This window comes from Lutra lutra, chromosome X, assembly GCF_902655055.1.
Source record: "Lutra lutra chromosome X, mLutLut1.2, whole genome shotgun sequence".
Classification (NCBI taxonomy): Eukaryota; Metazoa; Chordata; class Mammalia; order Carnivora; family Mustelidae; genus Lutra; species Lutra lutra.
The window spans coordinates 30,083,243-30,108,658 of NC_062296.1; the positions used below are offsets into that span (position 1 = coordinate 30,083,243).

Sequence of the window (25,416 nt, forward strand, 5' to 3'; positions counted from 1 at the left end):
ACTGAACATTGCCCCCACCCTAAAAACAAGAAGAGCTGGATAAACTGCCAGTTAATGAAATTTCTTGAACCTTTCAGAGAACTAAGTTTGTAGTCCAAACAAATAACTAAAAACCCAGAAAAAAACCTATGGGAACCTATAGGGAGAAATAGGACTTACTTAAAAGTGCATATAATAGTATTTGCCTTTATGAGTTAAAGCATGAGAGAAAGAGGTATGAGTAATACATAATTAGTGGAGATAAAATAGAATCATAGAAGTGTTCAGTTAAACCCAGATCAGGTAGAAAGAAGGGAAAAAATGTAGAACAAGTGGTACACACATACACACTCATAATTAATATCATAGCATACATGGGGCGCCTGGGTGGCTCAGTTGGTTGAGCATCTGCCTTTGGCTCAGATCATGATCCCAGAGTCCCAGGATTGAGTCCTGCATCAGGCTCCCTGCTCAGCAGGGAGTCTGCATCTCCCTCTGCCCCTCACCCTGTTCATGTTCTCTCTCTTTCTCTCTCTCTGTCTCTCTCTCAAATAAATAAATTTTTTAAAAAATCTTTAAAAAAATTAAAAAATATAGCATATATAAAGAAGTCAAATTAGTGCCTGCTTAAGTTTTTCCTTTGTTAAAAAGTTGAGTACCAGGGCCCCTGGGTGGCTCAGTGGGTTGGGCCTCTGCCTTCTGCTCAGGTGGTGATCTCCACTCAGGTGGAGTCCTGCATTGGGCTCTCTGCTCAGCAGGAAACCTGCTTCTCCCTCTCTCTCTGCCTGTCTCTCTGCCTACTTGTGATCTCTCTTTCTCTGTCAAATAAATAAAAATCTAAAAAAAAAAAGTTGAGTACCATACCATCATCTTCTTTATAGGGTTGTTTTGGAGATCAAATGAGAATAAGTGTTATTCAATGCTTAGCGCAATTCTTGGCGCATAGTAAGATGCTAATAGGCTCAGTATACATTGAATGGAACATACTCTATGGAGGTAGTTGAAATTGACATGGTCTGGGTTGGCCAAGGTTTGTTGATAAACAAGGTTGGACCTATTCTTAGCCATGTTGGGTGACCAGGATGACCAGAGCAGACAAGATATTCTTAGAAAGGGAGGTGGGAAGAGATGTGTGTGTGTGTGTGTGTGTGTGTGTGAGATGTAGGATGGGGTGAAATTAGAAAGGGTTAGATATGGATGTGAACTGAGCCAAGAAATCCCTGATACAGTTCTAGTCAACACACACACACACACAGCAAGGCTAAGGATTTCTGCCTTGTAAAAACAAAAGATAAGGCTCCTGTTTGCTAACTCTGAGGAGTGGTACTTGTGCCCAAGCAAATCAGTATTTGTGGCATTTCAACTTGCTGGTGGCATGGTGATGGGGTATAGGCAGAGGTGAAGGGAGGCTGCCAACTTTTGTGAAGTAACAAACCCCTTTGAAGTTGGAAAATTCAAGGTGAGTACGGTAGCAGACATAGAACTAAAAGACACTTGGGACTAAACTCACAGCTTCATATTTTCTTATCCCTCCATTATGGGGTCCCCGGAGTGATGTGACGCCTCAGCAAATCTTCAGGGAACCGCTGCCTTTGGGAACTCCAGCTGTGCTTTGTTTCTGTCTGCAAGCTTCTAGCAAGCACCCTATGGTGAGTCTGCCTCTGTGGGATGAGACCTGGAAGGGGAAAAAGGGAAGACTCTCTAGATGAAAAACTTTTTTTTATGATTTATTTATCTATTGGGGGGTTAGAGGGAGAGGGGGAGAGAATCTCAAGCAGGCTCCACGCTCCGCGTGGAACCTGACACGGGCTTGATCTCATGACCCTGAGATCATGACCTGAGTTGAAACCAAGAGTTAGAAACTGACTGTGCCCCCCAGGTGGCCCTAGATGTAAAACTTTTAACAATGGAAAAGATCCAGGGGAGTAAATGAAGTCAAATATAACTTCTGTGTTACAGTCACCATATTGCAATACTGACTAACCAAATGGGGCCTTGATTTGCCTCTCTACTGCCTGCTGAGCTTGGGGAATGGATAGAAATTGAACTCATGTAATGCCACAAATGCCAAAGAACATAAGATAGCACAAGAGATGCCTGGATGTGGCAAAGTAGAAAGTTGGATTTCGTTCTCTTCATTCTGCGCTTATGAAAAATTGAGACAAAAAAGAGAGAACATTATGCTCTCTCACTCATTAATTGAGGGCTGTCCCAAACCTTCTGACCTCTCTGGACCTGGCCCTTTCCATCCTCTACCCCGATCGTTCCTCAAAGTAAATCTGAACATCTCACTCCCCTACTCGAAAGCCTTCAATGCCTCCCCATTCCCTCTGGGAAAGGACACAATAATCTTAACAGACACTTTGTGTTCTGGCCCCACAAATATCTCCAGCTTTGCCTCTCTTGGAAACTGTTCCCACTCATATAATTTATGCTCCATAAATATCAGAATGCTGGTAATTTCCCACACATAGTCTATTAATGTCATGTCCCCATATCTTTGTACATGCTGTTCCTTCTCTGGAATGCTGTTTCTGTACCATTCTGCCTGGTTAACTTCCATTTCTCTTACCATGATCCAGTTGCTTTTCATCTTCTCTGAGATTTCCTCTAACTTCAGAAAGAAAAAATCATTTCCCTGTGCTGCCACTGTGACTTGAGCTTATTTCTGTTGCTGCATTTATTACAATGCATTGGGAATTGTTGACTTACATGCCTTCCATCCTAGACTGCAAGTTCCTTGAGGACAAGGATTTCCCCTTCCTTGCTTATCAGAGACCTAGTATATAATAAATAGCCAGTGACTGTGTGGTTAATGTAGCATACATCATTGCAGTCCTTAATGAATCTAAGAGCTATAAGAAGATAGAATTTGAGCACCATCTTCTATTGCCTGGTTATTTTCAGACCCTTCCTCCCTGGTAAGCAGTCGGATTGCAAGGGTTTTCTTTTAACAACTGGTGAATAGTTTTTCTTGTAACAATTAGTGAATTCTTCACTTTGTTAAACAAACAGTGTGTATTAAGTGCTAAAGTCAGCCCATTGGACATGGAGGCAGTCTTGGAGAATTCTGCAATTCAGTTCAAAAAATTTCTGACCTTTCTGGGTTTGTATATGGAAAGTTGTTACCGACCATCTTGTGTTGCCTGGGGCTATCTCAGTTCCGGCACTGACAGTCCAAGGTCCTGGGAAACCCCTCAGTCCTAGGAAAACCAGATGGTTGGTTATTCCAGGAGATAATCAGTAGTGCATCTTCTCGATTCCTTATCCCTATATAAACCGAAGCAAGAGCAAAAATTTGTATGTGAATATTAGGGATATGAATTTTGTCCTCACACTACGTCCTTGGGATAAAGGAGAAGGGGGAAAGGAGGACCTAACAAGAAAGAAATCCCTCTACCCTGATTAGTTGGTTTCCCAAAAAAAAAAAAAAAACTAGTGAGTAAGGGTCCTTACTGGTCAAAAACTAAAATTTATCTTGCTAAGGGAGGACAGTCAGTTTGCTTGAAGGTGATTGCTCATTGTCTTGGGTCATCAGAATAGCAAAAGCGATCTGTTTCATAGACACACAGAAAGGCTTGAATAAAATCCAATCCTACCATTTATCTACAATGAGGTTTTTGTAATTTTCCCATGTTTTGGTTTCATAATCTCTCATATGGAATAGCAAAGGTAACTACCTCAGAAGGCTATGAGGAAAATAAAGTAATGCAAGCGAATTGTAACTCGTGAAACATAATAAAAACTGTCATTTAGTTTTGGTAAGTGACCATTAGACCACTGGGATAACAGTAGACAGATTTCCAGGTATTTTGAAACTTCAAGTTCTTGATAAATGGTAGAGATCAGCATCTAGGGGGATACTATCATTTATTCACCCAATTATTGCCTGGTAGCGAAACATTTATTTAACATATATGTCAAGTGTTGCGCTAAGGGGTGAGGAAGGATTGATAGTCTGTGAAGAAATTGATTACCATCTCAGTTTTGATGAAATTGTATTCTAAGACAATGACCGAACTTCTTTGTTACCTTTTTACATTAGGAAGGGAAGAGGGCCACTCTTGGATGTGATGATTGAGGGGACAACGGTATATAAATTTTTAATACCAGATGGCAAAGGAAACTTGGACTATTTTAGAATATCTTACTTATATATAAAATATATATTTTATATATCTTACTGAGTCAGTCTATCCCAGGTTATTTGAATAGACTGAGCCGTAGCCCATGCTTTTCTCCCTTTTGGGGAGTTTCAATTTTATTTATAGAATCAGCCAAAATTTGGAGGCAAAGGTGTGAATAAAGTAGGTGAATAAACATAGAAATGTGATTTTGATTTAAACAAATGGGTGGTGGCTATTCAAATAGTGATCCTATTTTTCTTATATGGCTTATAAACCTCTCTAAAGACATTTTTCAAAAAGAAGTTCTAAAAGGATCATGAAGCCATAGCGTATTTGTTGGAAAGTGTGTATTTTTCTAAGATGACAGCTTCAAGGGACCCACTTTCATTTGAAGTACACTTTTTTCTATGTGTTTTTTAATCACAATTAATAGCATAAAAATCTATTATTTAAAACTAGTTAGGGGCGCCTGGGTGGCTCAGTCAGTTAAGCCTCTGACTTTGGCTCAGGTTATGATCTTCGGGTCCTGGGATCAAGCCCCACTTCGGGCTCCCTGCTGAGCCGGGAGCCTGCTTCTCCCTCTCCCTCTGCCCCTTGCCCTGCTCACGTGCACATGCTTGTTCTCTCAAACAAATAAAATCTTTTTTTAAAAAACAGCGAGTTAGAGAAAAATAGTGCTTGTAACCCCAACACTTTAACAAAATTAATGTTTTTAACATTATGTTTTGTTACGTAATAGTCGTTCTCATAATTTAGTATTTTCCATTTATAAGATAGAATTTCATTTTGAGGTATACATCTCAGCCATCTGAAGCCCCAGATTAAAAAAAAAAAAAACAAAAAACAGACAAACTAGAAATAAAACAAAGCAAAGTACACTTGCTTTAGGCTGGAAAGGTTATCTATGAACTTTCATACCTGCATCTTTGGAGTACCAGTGTTTAGACACTCCTTTGCCTCCTACTATGATTCCAGCTTCCCAGGAGTGACTGTCGCCAAAGGAGTCCATAACTGGTTAAATGGGGATTACTGTATATGACTTCACGTGACTTACCAAGGAGCATTACAGGGCTCTCCGTGAGGAGGGAAGATATGTGGAGAATCTAGCATTTTAATTGAACATGCACAGGACATTTCTAATGTTGTGTTATAAGTGCAATTGTGAGTAGACTCCATGCAATGAAAAAGTCTGGTACATTCTTGGAAGCCTGGCCTTAGTATTACTGCCCCCAAAGTCCTTTGAGAATTATAATTAAAGGATATGAAAATGATTAGAGTGAACAGAGAATTATTAGGGCTACAACTTTGGAAACTGCCAAAATCTTGGCGGTGGGGGGGGCAATGTTGATTTGTGTTTTTCTTTTTTAAAATGAAAAGAAACACCTTCTTACTGGCATCACAATATGTTCAAGGCTCATCTGGAATTTTCCCTGCCCAGCCAAAGAATCAACCACTTCTGCAAGTCAAAAGAGTACAGGAACAGACTGAGATAACTACTAGGGGTTTGAAATGCTGTTTTAATCTCTTCCTTTTCACCCTATTAGTGAGAGAAGGATTCCCACCCTAGTAGTATGGGAATGGCCAAACACGGGAACCCAATCCTGGACAGATGGGACTGAAGGAAGTGTATTAGTCACATACACTCACAGCCCAGGGTATCACATGCCATATAAGGACACAAGGGTATTATACTTGGGAGCACAGTGAACAAGTACAGAGTGAGGGGGGGTGAGTTTTGTGGTATCAAGAGGGGGGTATGACCCTTGGTTCCTGCAGGAAGATGTGACTGGCTTGTTGGAGTCATTCCATGGTTCAGCAGGAACTGAAACCTTTTACTCTGGGATAAGCAGGCACAGAGCCTGGGCCCCTTGATAAGGAGAATTGTTTGGCCAAGGGACTTACTGCAGAAATAGAATGAGGAGGGGAACTGTGATTAGGCCATTGGAGGCGCTCCTGATTTCACTAGGTCTCAAGGCTGCGCATCCTATTAGGCCTTCATTTTAGGCTTTACATCACAAATGGAATAAGTTAAATGATAACAATAATACTGGATTATAATCCACAGAGTAAATACCCCTGAGTCCGCTGATAGAAATAAATTACAGAAAAAACAACAACTCTTCCTTACAGAAAAATACACTTAACAAATGTAGAAGGAAAGAGAGTAAAAGAAAATCACTATTAAAACACCCTAGGAACAATTGTTGTTAGAAAAATCTACTGAAGGATACTAACATTAGTGGGCAAAGTTTTGTGGAGAGACAGCATATTTGTATGGTCTCAGAATACCTTCTCCAAGATATTTATTACTTACAAAGAGAACAATAGTAACCTGATAATAGAGAAAGCTGGCAGACACTACCTTAACCAAGTGATCAAGGTTAATGGTCACCAGTACTAAGACATACAGACATCGCATTTCCCTGACATGACTCACTGAGAAAAGTGAAACACCACCTTAGTAGTGGTCTTACAAAAAAAAAAAAAAAAGCTTCACTTTAATCATTAAAAAACATTTGAGAAACCCAAGTTGAGGGATATTCCAGAAAAGACCTGGTCAGTACAACTAGCACATGAAAGATAAGGAAAGACTGAACAATTTCCATGGCGCAGAGGAGTCCAGTATAGTGTGGGATCTACAACTGGATCCTGGAATACAAGTAGGGTATTAGTGGATACACTGGTTAAAAGTAGGGGCACCTGATTGGCTCTGTTGGTTAAGGGTTAAGGGTCTGTCTTCTGCTCAGGTCATGCTTTTAAGGTCCTGAGATCCGAGTCCCGTGTTGGGCTCCCTCTCCCGCTATGTGTCCCCTCACTCTCACTGGTACATTCTCTCTCTCTCACATGGTCACTCTCCCTCCCTCTCTCTCAAATAAATAAATAAAATCTTCTAAAAATTTTTTTTAAAAATTAAATCTGAAAAAAGCATATAATTTATTGAATATATTGTATAAATGTTAATTTCTTAGATTTGATCAATGTACCTTGGCTATATAAAATGTTTATGGTAGAAGAAACTGAGTAAAGAATATAGGTGAACTCTCTGTACTATTTTTGCAGCTTTTCCCTAAATCTAAATTTATTTGAAAATTAACAAAAATTGGGGCACCTGGGTGGCTCAGTGGGTTAAAGCCTCTGCCTTAGGCTCAGGTCATGATCCCAGGGTCCTCGGATCGAGCCCTGCATTGGGCTCTCTGCTCAGCAGGGAACCTGCTTCCTCCTCTCTCTCTCTGCCTGCCTCTCTGCCTACTTGTGATCTCTGTCTGTCAAATAAATAAATAAAATCTTTAAAAAAATTAACAAAAATCAAACACATCAACCAAAAAAACACAAGTGAACTGCTAACAACTGAACCATCTGGTAACATGTTACCAAAATTTCCCTTTTTTGCTTTTATGATTCTTGTTTTGAATTACATGATTTGTGGAATACCTATTCCTTTTTGTGTCCTCAGTACAAAAAGTGGGATGCAGTTGGGAGGATTCTGTATTGTCTTGGCATGGCAGTGGGTAGGATAAACTTCTGTTCCGTGTTTGTCCTATATCTTCTGCAGGCATAAATTAAGCTGCAGCTAATAACTGCTGGTTTTTGGCTTTCACCTCCAGTTGCATTTGCTGTGATGACCTTGGTCCCAGTGAGGGCTCCTGATAGACTGTGTACTCTGTGTCTTGCTTATTCTAACCACTAGCCCACATTTACTTGGCCTGCCTTATATCAGCCTTTTCTGTACTCATCTGTGGAATAGGAATTTTCCATACTACAGTAAGGTACATAGATCTCAGTGTGGCTACCCCCAGATCCATCTGCTTGGCTTTGACTTTCACGAAATCATTGATATTGAGTCCTCTGCTTACTGTGTGTCTCACAATATCCTCAGTTAACAACCTGAGCAGCAGGACAGATTCCCTCTGCTTTAGAGAGCTCCCTTCAACTTACCTAGGATTTTCGTCACCCCATCTCCCCACTGAGATGAGTCTGGAGAACATAGGATTCATGATTAGAGATACTCACTGTCTATTAACTTCATTGTTCTCCTCTGTTTTCTTTCTCCCCACTGGTTCAAACTCATCTCCTTTTAGAGCATTAACATTGTTTATATGTAATTATGAACTTTCCCTAACCAATTTCTATGATATAAATGTTATGTTTAAAGTCCTTGAAGCCCTTGGATGTTCATGTTTACACTCAAGCTGCAGTAACAAAAAAAGAAAAATCCCATATCCTAAAGTCTTTTTTTTTTTAAGAGAGAGAGAGAGCACAATTAGGTGGAGCAGCAGAGGGAGAGGGAGAAGCAGACTGAGCAGGGAGTCCCACACAAGGCTCAGTCACAGGACCCTGAAATCATGACCTAAGCCAAAGGCAAATGCTTAACCAGCTGAGCCCCCCAGCCTCCCCTCATATTCCAAAGACTTAATAGAGATTCTAGAAAACCAGAAAATGACTTGTTTTTCAATACTATTGATTGTTGCCCATAAGTTTTATAAATTTAAACACTCAAGGAAATAAAAAGTATACAGATTGTGAAGGAAGAAATAAAACTGTCTTTGCAGATGATATAATTGTCTATATAGAAAATCTGAATAAACTAACCAAAAAATGCTCCTGTAACTAATAAGTGATTCTAGTACTGGTGCAGGACACAAGGTTAATATGTTCAAGTCAGTCACTTTCCTATATACCAGCAATGAATATATGGGATTTGAAATTAAAAACACAATACCATTTATATTACACCCAGAAAATTGAAATACTTAGGTATAAATCTAACAAACTATATATAAGATTATATATAGGAAAACCACAAAACTTTGATGAATGAAATCAAATAAGAATTAAATAAATGAAGAGATATTCCAGGTTCATGGATGGGAAGACTCAGTATCGTTAAGATGTCAGCTCTTACCAACTTGATCTATAGATTGAATGCAATCCTTACCAAAATCAAATACCAAAAAATACCAGCAAGTTATTTTGTGGATATTGACAAACTAATTCTAAATTTTATGTGGAGAGGAAAATGACCCAGAATAATGAATACGATATTGAAGAAGAACAAAGTTGGAGGGCCGACATTACCTGACTTCAAAGCTTATTATAAATCTACAGTAATTAAGTAGTATTGGCAAAAGAATAGATAAACAGATCAGTGGAACAGAATAGAAAGCCCAGAAATAGACCCACATAAGTACAGTCAACTGGTCTTTGACAAAAGAACAAAAGAAAATCGATGGAACAAAGGAAATCTTTTCAAAAAATAGTGCTGAAACAACTGGACATCCACATACAAAGAAATGAATCTAGACCCAGACCTTATCCCCTTCACAAAAATTAACTCAGAATGGAGGCACCTGGATGGCTCAGTCAGTTAAGCATCTGACCTTTGGTTTTGACTCAGTGTCATGAGATCGAGCCCCATGTCAGGCTCCGCATTGGGTATGGAGCCTGCTGGGGATTCTCTGTATCACTCTCCCTCTGCCCTTCCCCCACCCCCATGCACAGACTCTCTTTCTCAAAACAAACAAACAAACAAACACAAAAAAACAAAAAAACGAACTCAAAATGAATCACAGACTTAAACGTAAAACACAAAACTTTAAAACTAGGAGATAACAGAAAATCCTATATGGCCTTGGGTATGGCAATGACTTTTCAGATACAGCACCAAAGGCAGAAGTAGATCCAAGACAGATCCAAAATAATTGATAAGCTGGACTTCATTAAAATGAAAAGCTTTCACTCTGCAATACACAATGTCAAGTAAATGAAGAGACAAATCACAGACTGGGAGAAAATATTTTGGAAAAGATATTTGATAAAAAACCGTTATTCAAAAATGTGCAAAAAATTCTTAAAACTCAAAAATGAGAATAAAACCAAATTTTTTGATTAAAAAATTGGTCAAAGACTTTAGACACCTCACCAAAAGAAGATATACAGGTGGAAAATAAAGCACATGAAAAGATGCTCAACATCACATGTCATCAGGAAAATGCAAATTAAAACAACGATAAAATATCACTACACACCTTGTAAGAATGGCGATAATCTGGGACACTGACAACACTAAACACTGAGGAGGATGTGGAACAACAGGAACTCTCATACATTTCTGGTGAGAATGCAAAATGGTACAGCCACTTTGGAAAACACTTGGTAATTTTCTTATAAAATTCAACATACTTGTACCATGTGTCCCAAGAATCCCACTCCTTGCTATATATCCAAATGAATTGCAAAACCTATGTCCACACGAAATCCTGCACTTGAACACTTAGAGCAACTTTTTCCAGAAGTGCCAAAACTCAGAAGCAACCAAGACGTACTTCAGTAGGTAAGTAGGTAAATAAACTGGCATACATCCAGGCAACAGAATAGTATTTAGCCCTAAGAGAAATGAGCTATCAAGCCATGCAGGGAAAGATGTGGAGGAAACTTACATGCATATTGCTAAGTGAAAGAAGCCCAATTGAGATGCTGCTACATAGTGTATGATTCCAACTATACAACATTCTGGAAAAGACAAAATGACAGAGACTGGTTGCCAGGGATTGAGGAGGACGATGGACCAGCAGAGCACAGAGGAATTTTAGGGCAATGAGAATTCTCTGTACCAATACTATAATAAGGAATACATGCCATGATACACTTATTCAAACTCATAGAATGTACAACACTAGGGTGAACTCTAAGATAAATTATAGACTTTGGGGGATTATGATGTGTTAACATAGGTTCATCAGCTGTAATAAATGTGCCACTATTGGGCTCTCCCCAATGTTGATAATTGGGGACGCTATGTGTGGGGGAAAGGTAGGGGGTTATGGGAAATTTCTGTATCTCCCTTCACTTCTGATGTGAACCTAAAACTGCCCTAAAAAATATCACCAGTTTAGGCATGCCTGGGTGGCTCAGTTGTCAAGTGGCTGCCTTTGGTTCAGGTCATGATCCCAGGGTCCTGGGATGGAGTCCCACAGCAGGCCTCCTGCTCAGTGGGGAGTCTGCTTTTCCCCACTCCCTCTGCCTGTCCCTCCCCCTACTTGTGCACTCTCTCTCTCACAAATAAATAAAATCTTTAAAAATATATATCACTAGTTTAAGTGATTAATTTATACAACATTAATGTTTGCATTACTAATTAACCAGGTGTAGATGTAGAAGAACCTAAAATTAGAAATTTAGAATATGAATCTAATTTTAAAGTTTTATACGCAGAGTCAATTTTTCCAACATCTTTTTATTTGCCTTTCCCAATCTGATGTGTAGGATTGCATCTTTTATATAACAAGTTCCTATTTATGATGAAATATATTTCTGAATTTATCTGTTCCAGTCATCTACTTTATCTCTGCAAATTACCCTGATATTTAAATGATTACAGCTTATTATAGCCTTCAAATCTGATTGGGTAAGTTTCCCCTTCTTGTTCTTATTTCTCAGAATTTTCTAGGCTACTGTTAAATATTAATTGTTCCATATAAATTTTAGAATCAACTGATTTAGTTCCATTAAAAAAAATCCCACTCTGGGGGTGCCTGGGCGACACAGTTGTTAAGCATCTGACTTCAGCCCAGGTCATGATCTCAGGGTCCTGGGATCAAGCCCCACATTGGGCTCCCTCCTTGGTTAGCCTGCTTCTCCCTCTACCTCTGCCTGCCACTCCCCTGCTGTGCTCTCTGTCTGTCAAATAAATAAATAATATCTTTTTAAAAATCCCACTGTGAATTTGATTGGAATTATCTTGAATTCATAAATTATTTTGGAAAGCATTGTCATTTTAAAATTTCATATAAATCTTCTTATCCATAATCATGATACACATTCCTATTTATTTTAGTTTTCTTTTCTGGCATTCAGTAATGCTGTATAATTTTATCTTTAAAAAGTGGAGACAGCTTTTTCTTGATTAATCTGTAGGTACCTAATTTTTTGTTGCTACTTTGAATTATAACTGCGTTTCTATCACATTATCTGATTGGTAAATTTTAATGATGGGAGCTCTATTGATCTCTGTTGACTGAGATAGTATAAGCAACCTGCCAAATTTATTAGTTCTAATAGTTTGTAGGTTCTCTTAGATTTTTTTAAAAAATATTTTATTTATTTATTTGAGAGAGGGACAGTGAGAGAGAGCATGAGGGGAGAAGCAGACTCCCCGCGGAGCTGGGAGCCCCATGCGGGACTCGATTCCGGGCCTCCAGGATCATGACCTGAGCTGAAGGCAGTCACTTAACCAACTGAGCCAGGCGCCCTCTCTTAGATTTTTTTATGTAACAAATTAATCATCTCAAATAACTTCAATTTTTCTTCTCTTTCCCATTCCTTTATGATTCCTCTCCTCCCTTTCCCTCCCTTTCTCTCTCCTACCCCTTCTTGCCTCCCTTCTCATTTCTTTCTCATTTTATTGCATTAACTATAAGCTCCAGGATAATGTTAAATAGTAGTGTTGAAAATAGCTAATACTGTATTCTTCATGATTTAATAGGAATGCTTTTATAATTTTGCCAATATGATGTCAGGATGTTATTTTCAGATCTTTCTAACTTTCAAGTAAAAATGTAAGTGGACATTTGGACATACAAGTCTGAAAATTAACAGGAAAGCAAACTGGGGATAAAAATTTGGGAGTTGTCAGCATATCAATATACTTAAATCCATGGGACTTAGTGAGATAAATAGAGAAGAGATCCTGAAATATTCCAAGTTTTATATGTTCTAACTGTTGACTTCTCTCCTAATCTGTTTTTAAAAACTTCTCAAGTTTGTTTTATATTCTCAAGACTTATTTAAATTTATTAGGATAACCACCAGTTTTTATTAACCATTGCTTATTCTTTTTCTTTTTTATTATGAAATAAAACCTAATTTCAGAAAGTTACATGAAACATACACATACAGTTTAATGAATAATTATAAAACGCATATCCAAAAAGCCACCACGGAGGTCAAGAAATAGAACATTTCCAAGGTGTTACTCTGACCCTTGTTCCATTTCTCCTCCTGACAGAGATAAACTCTGGACTTCTATACCAATAGTTTCTTGTTTCCTTTATAACTGGCTTACCAATGTATGTGTTCCTAAATAATACTCATTTAGTCAAAAACATATGACAGGTGTTTACAACCAAGAAACCATTACCACAGTCAAGATAATGAACACATCTGTCACCCCAAAAGGCTCTTTGGACCTTTTCATTGTACCTGCCTTCAGTGCCACCTTCCTTCCAAGGCAACCACTGATCTGCTGTTTTCTGTCACTACAGATTAGCTTTCATTTTCTAGAATTTTATATAAATGGAATAATGTAGTATTAATTCTTTTTTGGGGGGTCTGGCTTTTTTATTCAGTATGATTATTTGGGGTTCACTCATGTCATGTGTGTTATGCTGTATGGAGCATGTATACATCATTTTCTTATTGTTCTATACTATTCTATAATATTTATGTCCTATGACTTATCTGTTCACCTGTTAATGAATATTTGGGTTGTTTCCAGTTTGGTTATCACAAACAAAGCTGTTATGAATATTCATGCACAAGACTTGGCATGGACATATATTTTCCTAACTCTGACGTAAATATCTAGGCATAGACTGGCTGGATCCTTTGGTAGGTTTAACTTTCGGGAGACTAGCAAATCGTTTTCCCACAAGCAGTGAATGAGAGCTCCTGTTCCTCCAAATCTCTCCGGTTGTTTGTACAGTTAGTTTTTTTTTTTTTTTTAAATTTTATTTATTTATTTATTTATTTATTTATTTTTTAGTGATCTCTACACCCAGGCATGGGGCTCAAACTCACTACCCCAAGATCAAGAGTCACATGTTTTTCCAAATGAGCCAGCCAGGTGCCCTAGTATGGTTAGTTTTTTTAAGTTTAGCCATTCTAATAGGTGCAAAGTGGAATCTCCTTTTGGTTTTGACTTACATTTCCCTAATCATAATGCGTTAAATTTCTTTTCATGTTCCTATCTTCCAAATATCTTATTTGGTGTAGTGTTTGTTCAAATACTTTGTCATTTGGTGATTGGGTTGTTTATCCTTTTTGAGAGTTTTTGTATATTCTGGATACACATACTTTATCATATTATTATCTGTAGGTGGATTTTTTCCTGGTCTGTTCTTTCAAACAATGTAGCCCTATGGCTGTTCTGGCTTTCTTCAAGGATTTTATTTCCAAATCCTACCTTCCTCAGTCTCAAGATTTCATTTTGTTTCCAAGTAATGATTGTTGAAATCCAAGCCGCTTTTTTTTTTTTTAAGATTTTATTTATTTGAGGGGCGCCTGGGTGGCTCAGTGGGTTAAGCCTCTGCCTTCGGCTCAGGTCATGATCTCAGGGTCCTGGGATCGAGTCCCGCATCGGGCTCTTTGCTAGGCAGGGAGCCTGCTTCCTCCTCTCTCTCTCTCTGCCTGCCTCTCTGCCTACTTGTGATCTCTCTCTGTCAAATGAATAAAAAAATTCTTTAAAAAAAAGATTTTATTTATTTGACAGAGCGTGAACACAACAAGAATGTGGAGAGGCATAGGGAGAGGGAGAAGCAGGCTCCTCGCTGAGCAGGAGCCAGGAGGCGGGGCTAGATCCTAGGACCCCAGTATCCTGACCCCCGTGGAAGGCAGACGATTCATGGACTGAGCCACCTAGGGGCCCCAAGCCACTTTTCTTTTCTTTTTTTTAAATTTCTTTTTTAAAATTAATTAATTAACTTATTTATTTATTGGGCCACTTTTTTTTTTAGATTTTATTTATTTATTTGTCAGAAAGAGAGAGAGAGAAAACACACAAGCAGGCAGAGAGGCAGGCAGAGGTGGAGAGAGAGGCAGGCTCCCTGCTGAGCAAGGACGGGCCACTTTTCTTTTTAAACAGGCGGTCTGGGGCACCCCAGTGGCTCAGTCCGTGAAGCGTCTGCCTTCCGTGGGGTCCTGATACCAAGGTCCCAGAATTGAGCCCCGCCCCAGGATCCGGCTCATCCTGGTGCCTACTTCTCCTTCTGCCTGCCTTTCTCCTGCGCTTGCTCTCTCAAAGTAAATAAAATCTTACCAAAAAATTTAAACAGGCGGACTTTCCTCCTTACAACATCCCACCCTGAGTAGCTGAAGCTTCAGCTCTGTTTGCAACGGTTTTTTGTTTTTATTTATTTATTTTTTTAGATTTTCTCTTTGTTTTGCCAGCAACCCCCACCTTACTTTCTTGCAACCCTTAGCCATTTATATAAAACGAGGTTTGCTACTCTAAATCCAACACATCTAGGATTCATTGACGACAGTGGGGTCAGCCATAACCATGAACTCTGTGGGCGGATGCACCAACTTCTTAATACAGCACCTTCTACGTATTACTGTGCCGAGTAAGTGTTTATAAATATTGAATTGATTTGGAATTCTAGGACAGAAGGATTTAGATTTGATACCCTGGATGTCAGAGAGACAATACAGTTCTGGAAAAGAGAAAAGTCATGAAGCCACTAGAATCTCTCTCCTGGATTATTGCAATAGGCCTCTTCTAACTAGCTTCTTACATTCTGCCCTTGTCACCTATAGTCAGTCGTTCAAACAGCAACCCGTGTGATCCATTTAAAACTTAAGTCAAATGATGTGACTCTTCTGTTTAAAGCCATACAATGTCGTCTCATCTTCTGATAATAAGACAAAATCCTAACAATGGCCTGGGACGTTCCTATGAGAACTGACCCTCTACCATCTTACCTTACCTGCTACCTTCCATTTTCATTCCACTTCAACCATATTGGGTTTCCACATCCCCCCGCCCCCCCGCTAAACTTTATGGAGGAACAATTGGCAGATACGATTATATATATCTAAAGTGTACAACATAATGATTATCTATCTATATATTTATATACATATTATATGTATAATATATCTTATATATGATATTTATATTATATATATTTGTAATATATATTATACATATATTTTTATATATAGGCATGATCACCAAGATCAAGTTAATTGACACACTCATTACCTCAGTTAACTCTATGTGTGTGTGATAAGAATGCTTAAGACCTAATCTTAGCAACTTTCAAGCATATAGTACTGTTATTAACTATAGTCACCATGCTCTACATTAGAATCTCAAAACTTATTCTTCTTATAACTAGAAATATGTACTCTTTGATCTATAAAGTTCCCAAACATGCCAAGTAAGCACTGGATTAATTTGAATTTTCTCTTCTTTGAAAGGAATCCTCTTTCCTCATATAGCTGCCCCAAATTAACTATTTAACCTTTATTAATATTGATAAAACACAGGAACTATTTGATTCCAGTGGAGATATTCCTCATTCCTAAATGAAGTTAGTATTTTAAGTATAAGGCTGAAAAATTAGACTTAGCAATTTGTTAAGGTATAACTTACATACCATAAAGGTTACCCACTTTCAGTGTACAATTCAATATTTTTTTAATAAATCTACTGAGGTGTTTAACCATCACCAAAATCCAGTGTTGGAACTTTTCCAACTACCCAGTAAGATCCCCTGTGCTATTTGTAGTCAATTCCTGTTTTCATTCCCAGCCCCAGACAAATATACTCATCTGCTTTCTGATATGGACAATTCATATATGTGAAATCATACAATATATGGTCCTTTATGATTGGCTCCTTCACTTAACATAATGTTTTTGAGATTCATCCTTGTTGAAGAATGTGTCAGTATTTTAAAAACTGTTGTTGAAAGCCTTAGCCTCAATTTCCATTTATTCATTAATTCTATTTTTTTCTTTATCTTGATTCATGGATTTATGCTTCAGTGACTAAATTGATCCTTTAATATTTTCCTTGGCTTTAGTTTGTTGTTGCTTTTCTAATTTATTTAGTTTAAAGCTTAGCTTATTTATTTACATTGTCTTGTTTTATAACGAAGGCACTTAATCCTCTCAAAATCTTCTGAGGAGAGTTTTGTTGTATCACAAAACTAATTGTCATTATTTTCTATTATAACATTACTTGTAGTTTTGTTTCCTTTTCCATGCCACCTTTTTGAAAGATCAATTTGGATTTTTTTTCAAAGTCAAAGTTATTTGCTTTTCTTGGTAATTTCTAGGGTTTTTGTAATATAGTCATAGAATTTGACTATTATGATTTCTACTACACTGAGGAATTTATTTGAGTTATCTACTTAAAAGGTACAGTTAAAATATCATATTTGCGTTTAAAATGAATATGTATTCTCAATGGTAATATAAAAAGTTTAATATGCTTCTTAAAGTTTAACCTATTAATTTTACTATTCAATTTCCTATAGGTTAGGAGGCCTTTCAATCTTCTTTTCCTCTATTTATTTTGAGAAATTAAAAAATACAAAAATCTGGGGCGCCTGGGTGGCTCAGTGGGTTAAAGCCTCTGCCTTCGGCTCAGGTCGTGATCTCAGGGTCCTGGGATCGAGCCCCACATAGGGCTCTCTGCTCGCAGGGAGCCTGCTTCCTCCTCTCTCTCTGCCTGCCTCTCTGCCTATTTGTGATCTCTGTATGTCAAATAAATAAATAAAATCTTTTAAAAATTTAAAAAAAATACAAAAATCTACAAAGAATATCAAAACATCCCTGTGCCCATCATCAAGAATTGATAATTACCCCATATTTTCATATTTATTTCAACTTGTTATTTTAATGACAGAACACAGAGAGCTGAGTTCCCTTTTGCCCACCTCCAGTTCTAATTCTCTCCTTTTTTTTTTAAGATTTTATTTATTTATTTGACAGAAAGAGAGAGCACAAGCAGGGGACGTGGCAGGCAGAGGAAGAAGGAGAAAAGCAAGTTCTCCGCTGAGGAGAGAGAAAGCGAGAGAGAAAGCAGGAGAGAGCACAAGCAGGGAGAGAGGCAAAGGGAGAAGCAGTCTCCCTGCTGAGCAGTGAGCCTGCCTTGGGCCTGGGATTGTGACCTGAGCCAAAGGCAGATGCTTAACCGACTGAGCCACCCAGGCGCCCCTGATTCTCTTCTTTCTACACAGAAGAAGCAATTATCATGAGTGTATTGCGCCTCCTTCATGTTTATTAAAAAATACTTTTGGGGCGCCTGGGTGGCTCAGTGGGTTAAAGCCTCTGCTTTCGGCTCAGGTCATGATCCCAGGGTCCTGGGATCGAGCCCGCATCGGGCTCTCTGCTCAGCGGGGAGCCTGCTTCCTCTTCTCTCTCTGCCTGCTTCTCTGCCTACTTGTGATCTCTTTCTGTCAAATAAATAAATAAAATCTTTAAAAAAATACTTTTATATATTAGGTCTGTATTTTTAGTATATATATATGATATATATAATTATGTGTTCTATTTAACTTTATATACATGTCGTCATGATGTGAATCTCTGAAAGTCTTTGTTTTCTCTCAGAATTACATTATTTGAAATCTATGTTGATTTGTATCAAGTGAATTACCTTTTATTGTTCTTTAGAATTTCATGGTATGAATATATCACATCACTCTACACGACTTCCATTGGTATACACTTAAATTGTTCTTGGCTTTTTAATAAGAAAAAATGTTGGACTAAACCTTAAAGGTGCATTTTTCCTTTCATACAGGTGAGATTACTTATAGGTAAAAAGTTGATTTATCTAGAAGTGATAAGCACATTTACAATTTTACAGGTTATAACTAAATTAATTATAAAGTAATTATATATAATTATATATAATATAATATAATATATAATATATAATTATATATAATTAATTATAAAGTAATTATATTACTTCTAACAACATATAAACATTTTCCTTTCTCTGATCTTTGATATAGGCATACTTTTTCATTATTGTCAATCTACTTGCTTGGAATAGCAACATATTTCTGTTTTCTAAATACTACTGAAATTGAGCATCTTCTCAAATTCTTGCTGGTCATTTATAGAGATCCCTTTATTTCCTATGGTTGTATTATTTGTGTATACCTTTTGGTTTTAGATTTGTAAAAATACATGATATATTTGGGATGCAAATTTGTTTTAAGTTATACAGTTTACAAACATCATCTGCTAATCTCTAGCTTCTTTTGTAGCTTTTCATATATATTTTTAAAATATATGACCTAGTCAAATTTATGGAATTTTCCTTCATGTTTCTTGCTTTTTGTGTCCTGTTTAAGGAATTCTTACCCAGTATCACAATTGTATTATCCTCTATTTTCTTCTATACATTTCAGAGTTTTGATTTTAACATTTATCTCTGTGCCAGGTATCAAAACAAGGTAGGGATCTAATTCTCAAAATGTAAATGAACCTAAATGGACATACATGTACTCATCACATAGTATCCACAATTGTCAAAAGTCATCTAATTTTTTTTCATCTATATTCTAGATGAAAGAGGGAGAAGTCTAGAATATTTTAAAGCAAATCCCAGGTATCATGTCGTTCATGCATCTCTAGTTGAGGATTTTTTTTAGATTTATTTATTTATTTATTTGACAGAGAGCCTAAGAAGGGGGAGCCACAGGCAGAGAGAGAGAGAGAGAGAGAGAAGCAGATGCCCCACTGAGCAGGGAGCCCGATGTGGGTCTCGATCCCAGGACCCTGGGGTCATGACCTGAGCCAAAGTCAGCCACTTAACCCACTGAGTCACCCACTGAGCCACCCTGGGGCCCTAGCTGAGGATATTTTTTCAACATAGCAATGCTGGCATTGTAGATGGATGAACAAGCGTTGTTGCTATGTTAAAAAAAAGCTTTAATATCATCCCATACTGAATCCATATTCAATCCTATATATTGAATCCTACATATTTGCATTTCCAAATTGTCTCAATTTCTTCTTACTTTATATCTGTTCAGATTAGGATTCAAATGAGGTGAAGGTCCACATATGCATTTGTCTGTTGTTTGTCAGAGTCATTTTTCCCTACTTTATTTTTATACCATTGATTTGTTAGAAAAACTGGGCAGTTCAGCTGTGAAATACATTCAGCGTTTGACTGCTTCCTTATCTCAGTATTTATCTTTATCCTCTATTTCCTGTAAACTGCTAGTTAAATCAGGGAGATAGATTAGATTCAATTTTAATTTTTTTGGCACAACATGTCAGAGGTGCTGTTTGTATACTTTCTATTATATCATTTTATGAGGTAAATTATATGTCTCAACTTTAACGATGTGGCGTTTGAATAATGTGCTGGGATGGCTGTCAGTCAGGTCTCCCCACTATTAAAAGTCCCTCATCCAACCTAATGGTTCTAGCATCTATTGAGTAATGTTGCCTTGATGCATTACTTCTTCAGAGGCTGCAAATTGGTGAATTTCTAATCTTATCATTCGTTCTGCATTTAGAAGCTGGAATTCTTATATGAGAAAGAATTTTCCCTCTTTGACTATGTGATTACTCTAAAATACATTTATTCAGGAAAAATGGGATAAGTAATAGGTTTTTTTATTTAAAAGATTTTGCGTATTGGGGTGCCTGGGTGGCTCAGTCAGTTAAGTGTCTGCCTTCAGCTCGGGTCATGATCCCAGGGTCTGGGATCGAGTCCCGCATGGGGCCCCCTGCTCAGCAGAGAACCTGCTTCTCCCTCTCCTCCTGCCTACTGCTCTGCCTACTTGTACTCTCTCTCTCTCACTTTCTCTCTCTCTCTCTCTGTGTCAAATAAATAAAATAAAATCTTTAAAAAAAGATTTTACTTAATATTTTTTTTTTATTTGAGAGAGAACATGAGAGTTGGGGGAGGGCCAAAGGTAGAGGAGAGAGGGAGATGAAATCTCAGGCAGACTCCATGCTGAGTGCGGAGCCCAATGCAGGGTGCGATCCCACGACCTTGAGATCGTGACCTGAACTGAAACCAAGAGTCAGACTCATGTCTCAACTGAGCCACCCAGACACCCCATAAGTGATAGGTTTCCTTTAACCTTTATTTATCAAAATCAGAAAAATGACTTGCTGCTGTAGCAACATCCGGTGCTGATCAATGAGCTTTTTGCTTTTTAAATATCACTATAAGCACACTCTTTTGAAAAATGATGTATTTTAGTCAATTTCAGACATTTGTGATGCTCACATTTTTCTATCTTTAGCTAGCTGGAGCTCCTTTAATCAGCCCTATGTATTCTTTGACATAACCCCGCTAAACCTTGTTAGTTTCCCTGGTCTGACACCATTAGATGTACTCAGCTTATCTTTTTCAATTCCTTCTCAAGACTGGTTAGATCCTTATAATGGCCATAAATGACCTCAGGTCACCCACGCAGTAATTCCACTCATAGCTGCCATGGGACATATGGTGCTCAGTTTTGAGCAGATCAATACTACCTCACTTACGTGGTATGATTTCAGGGGAATGCATTAGTTACGAACTGTCTATGTTCTGTTTGAACGGAAACAACATACCTTTATATAGATAATCATAGTATACTATTTGTATAGTCATAGATGTTGAAGAGTTCCAGATAGTTTAGATATCCTGTAAGAACATCATACAGATCCATTATATTGATACTATTATGTTGTTTAGGCTCGATGAAGAAGAGGCAGCTAGCATGGTAGAGGCCTTGACAAGACAACCAGAAAACAAAAAATCCAGCCAAGAAATAGGCAGAAGACACAAACAGACATTTCTCCAAGGAAAACATACAAATGGCTTACAGACACATGAAAAAATGCTCAATATCATTCATCATCAGGGAAATACAAATGAAAACCACAACGAGAGAACACCTCATACTGGTCAGAATGGCTAAAATTAAAAAGTCAGGAAACGGTAGATGTTGGTGAGGATGGGGAGAAAAGAGAAACCTCTTACAGTGCCGGTGGAAATGCAAGCTGGCGCAGCCACTCTGGAAAACAGTATGGAGGTTCCTCAAAAAGTGAAAAATAGAACTATCCTATGACTCAGTAATTGCACTACTAGGTGTTTATCCAAAAATACAAATGTAGTGATCCGAAGGGACCCGTGCACCCCAGTGTTTATAGCAGCAATGTCCACAATAGCCAAAATATGAAAAGATCCCAGATGTCCATTGATAAAGAAGATGGGGGTATATATACACAATGGAATATTACTCAGCCACCAAAAAGAATGAAATCCTGCCATTTACAATGGCATGGATAGAACTAATGGATCTAGTTCTATCCATGTATTAGGCTCAGTGAAATAAGTCAGAGAGAGACAAGTACCATATGATTTTGCTCATGTGGAATTTAAGAAACAAAACAGATGAACACAGGGGAAGAGAAGGAAAAATAAGAAAAAACAGAACAGGCCAACCATAAGAGGCTCCGAACTATAGGGAACACACTGAGGGTTGCCAGAGGGGAGGAGGTGTGAGGGGCTGGGGTTATTGGGTGATGGACATTAGGGAAGATGCTTGATGGAATGAGCACTGGGTGTTCTATGCAACAGATGAATCACTAAACTCTACCTCTGAAACTAATAATACACTCTATTTCAACTAACTTGAATTTAAATTAAAAAAAAGAAATAGAATATCTTTACATTTGCCAAAAAAAAAAAAATGAGAGAAGCCCTCCCTTTTAATAATAATGATGATGCCAAGGAGCTGTGTTGTGAGTTCTGAATTTTCCTTTGAACTGGTTTATCTGTTCAAAATTATACTAGAAAACCGGCCTCTGTAGTTCTTACTGATCTTTGTTATCTCCTTACCACCTAACATGATGCCTGCTCTAAAAAGACAGTTAATAATTATTTTTTTTATTAAACACCTTCTACGTTTCAAAATCATGCTGCATGAATGAACTCTCACTTGGCAAAATACACATGTGTGCAGTCTGAGCAAGTTTACACAAACTGTGAAACATACCTACCAAAAATAATTACTGCATTTCTGCTGTGCCTCCCAGGAGATTGCTCATGGTAAAAGATTCCCTGCTTTCCAGTACTTTGTAAATTCCTTGTGGCACTTACTACATTAATATTGCCCAGGTCCGTTTAGTAAATGTTCGGCGTGTTTTTGGGTTTACCTCCAGACGCGAGGGCTGGCCGGGGATTAGCAGATTGTTTTGCTTTGTTTTATAAACTTTGTATCCATCCCATCCACTGAATCTCTCTCCAGCTTTATCCTGGCTTTATCCTCCCGCAGCCCTGCAGCCCCGGAAGGAGCAGGCTCCCTTACCTGGCAGCTAGACCCTCAAACCAGTAGGTGGCATTTAACTTTCCATAAAGGGGTGGTGACAGTGGAGGAGAGAGGTCAAGGTCATAGGTTATATCCTGTTGCTGTGTGCTTTCTGAGGGAAAGCAGGTCTGAGAGGGCTGTCGTGAGAATGGCTGTCAATTTTAATGACCGAAACTGTGGCTTCTTTCAGAGAGAGGTGGTCGATTTCATCAATAAGCAAATACTTCGAAATGGAGTTAGTCCCCACTTCGACTCGATGCAGCTGTGCAAGTCCTGGAGCGATATGGAGAAGAAGTTGCGAGACGTCCTGACCAACTCAGCAGTGGCAGAAGCCACCAAGGAGGCTTGTGCCTGGAAAACCCTGGCCCAGGCAGTGCGCATGGCTCAGAGGCAGAAGCGGGAACACGCAGAAAAGGTGAAGAAGCTCCAGGACCAGCTGGACGAGCAGAAGCTGTTCACCAACGTCTTGGTGGGGACGGTGAACAGACTCAGGGATATGCAAGAAAGGGAAAAGAAGGCGGCCCAGCTGCAGCTTCAGGAAAGCCTCACAGCCCTTCGTGGACTGGAGGAAGAGCGAAACCTGCTGAGGAACGAGCTGCTCAGGGCGTCAAGCGCTCAGTCTCAAAAGCACGACGGGGCTGTGGAAAATAAGAAGGGAAAGGAGGTGTGGACGTTTGGTAAGTTTGCTTTTGCTCAGGCTGTAGCAAGTGACATCGGGGCAAGGGGTGGCGGGGGTGGTGGGGGTGGAGGGGGGTGGAGGCAGGGAAGGGAGCAGGCCTGGAGTCTGCTACTCCTCCTGGGACTGCTGCTCTAGGCGGGGAGGCTCAGGAGGGGAAGGGATGGCTGTATGGGGCAGTGACAGAGGTGGGGAGGGGGTGGGGGGGTACCATTTGTTCCTTGCTCTGAGGTCTTAGGGACCTGGTCTTAGGTTAATCAGCAGCCACCCCTTAGTCGGTCTGAATCCCCTTACTCATTCCTCCCTGCATCTTCTCTCCCAGGAGCAGCAGCAGAAGCTGCAGCAGTTCCTGCTGGGAACAATTCCAGAAGCACCTGGAAGGGTAAGCATTGCCCCTCCAAGAAGTTCTTGTCTAAAAGGCTTAAGCAAGAATCTGGTTTCTCTTGCTCTGCAAGACAGGCCGTCCGGGGCAAAGGTGGGGATTGGGACTGTCAGAAGTGTCATTCAGTGAATTTCTCGTGGCGCAAAAAGTGTTTTAAATGTAAAAACTTCCAGGATGCCAGGGAAGGTGAAGGCTCTGCCCACAAGTAGGGGCCTCACTGAATTCTCACAGATTCATTCCCTGATGCTCTCTTCTGATTTAGAAATGGAGCGGGAGCGTGTTATTGGTTAGATGTTAAGTAGAAATAGACAAACAAAAAGGAAGAAGGTAGACAGTCATCTTTAACTTTACCCGCAGTTAACATTTCACTTACTTACTTCCAGCTCTGAGGGTCACTACATAGGCGAGTTCTAAGACTTCAATAGATTTCTTAGGACCATGGAATCATTTTTTAAAATGAAGCTTATAACTTGCTTATGACTATTGTTATTGATTTGATAAAATTTGGACTGCAGGAAAAAAGTACAGAAAAGGGAATTAAAATCACACAAAATGCCGTCCCCTTGAAATGGTCCTTAGGGCTCAGGGTTGCCAGTCCTCTCTTGTTATCCACAGACAGACACACATACTAGCCCATTACGTCCCTGAATGCAGAAACATGCTATTTTGATTTCTAAAATGAGTTTAAACTGTGCATATTATTGTGGGACTCTCTTTTTTTAATGACATTCATGTAAATGTGGAAAATTCCCAGAGGCACGTGTACACACATGAAATGCTAATTCAACCACCTGGAGACAATAATCCTCCAGTATTTAGTCTCATGTATTTTCAAAACTTTTTACCTGTCTATACATTGTTATTAAAATCAATTCTTTTCCCTTATTCCTAAAGTAAAAAATTAAAAGTAAGCAACAGTGGAGAAGCAAAAAGAAGAAATTAAATTGTAAGCATAATCTTGTTATTGTTTGTCCATATACATATTATTTTTTAAAAAGGTATATATTGTTTTGATGCCAGAAAAAGTTAATAATTATGTTAAGCTAAATACATGTGCCTCTTTTAAAATTGACACATGTAATATGTGTGGTTTTAAAAACTATATGTGTGTATATTTGTTTAGCTTAACATTGTTCCCCATCTTCCCCCCGGCTTTGGTACTCTGTATTGGATTTGGTGACTCATTCC

The 25,416-nt window shown here is 38.6% G+C and overlaps 1 protein-coding gene across 1 annotated transcript; it reads left to right on the plus strand.

Annotated features, from left to right (window-relative positions):
- Window positions 1–1,332: 1,332 nt before the first annotated feature.
- On the plus strand, window positions 1,333–25,125 carry LOC125091850 (testis-expressed protein 13C-1-like). Its single transcript, XM_047715930.1, has 4 exons — window positions 1,333–1,438; window positions 1,532–1,628; window positions 23,361–23,847; window positions 24,169–25,125. Exons 2-4 carry the CDS (start codon window positions 1,626–1,628, stop codon window positions 24,435–24,437), a joined length of 759 nt encoding a protein of 252 aa, XP_047571886.1. The 5' UTR covers window positions 1,333–1,438; window positions 1,532–1,625; the 3' UTR covers window positions 24,438–25,125.
- The last annotated feature ends 291 nt before the right edge of the window (window positions 25,126–25,416 follow it).

What these genes read in the sequence shown, in the direction of transcription:
- LOC125091850 (XM_047715930.1), top strand. An exon ending in AAAGGAGGTGTGGACGTTTG is followed by an intron (nt 23,848 to 24,168) that starts GTAAGTTTGCTT and finishes CTTCTCTCCCAG; the next exon opens with GAGCAGCAGCAGAAGCTGCA.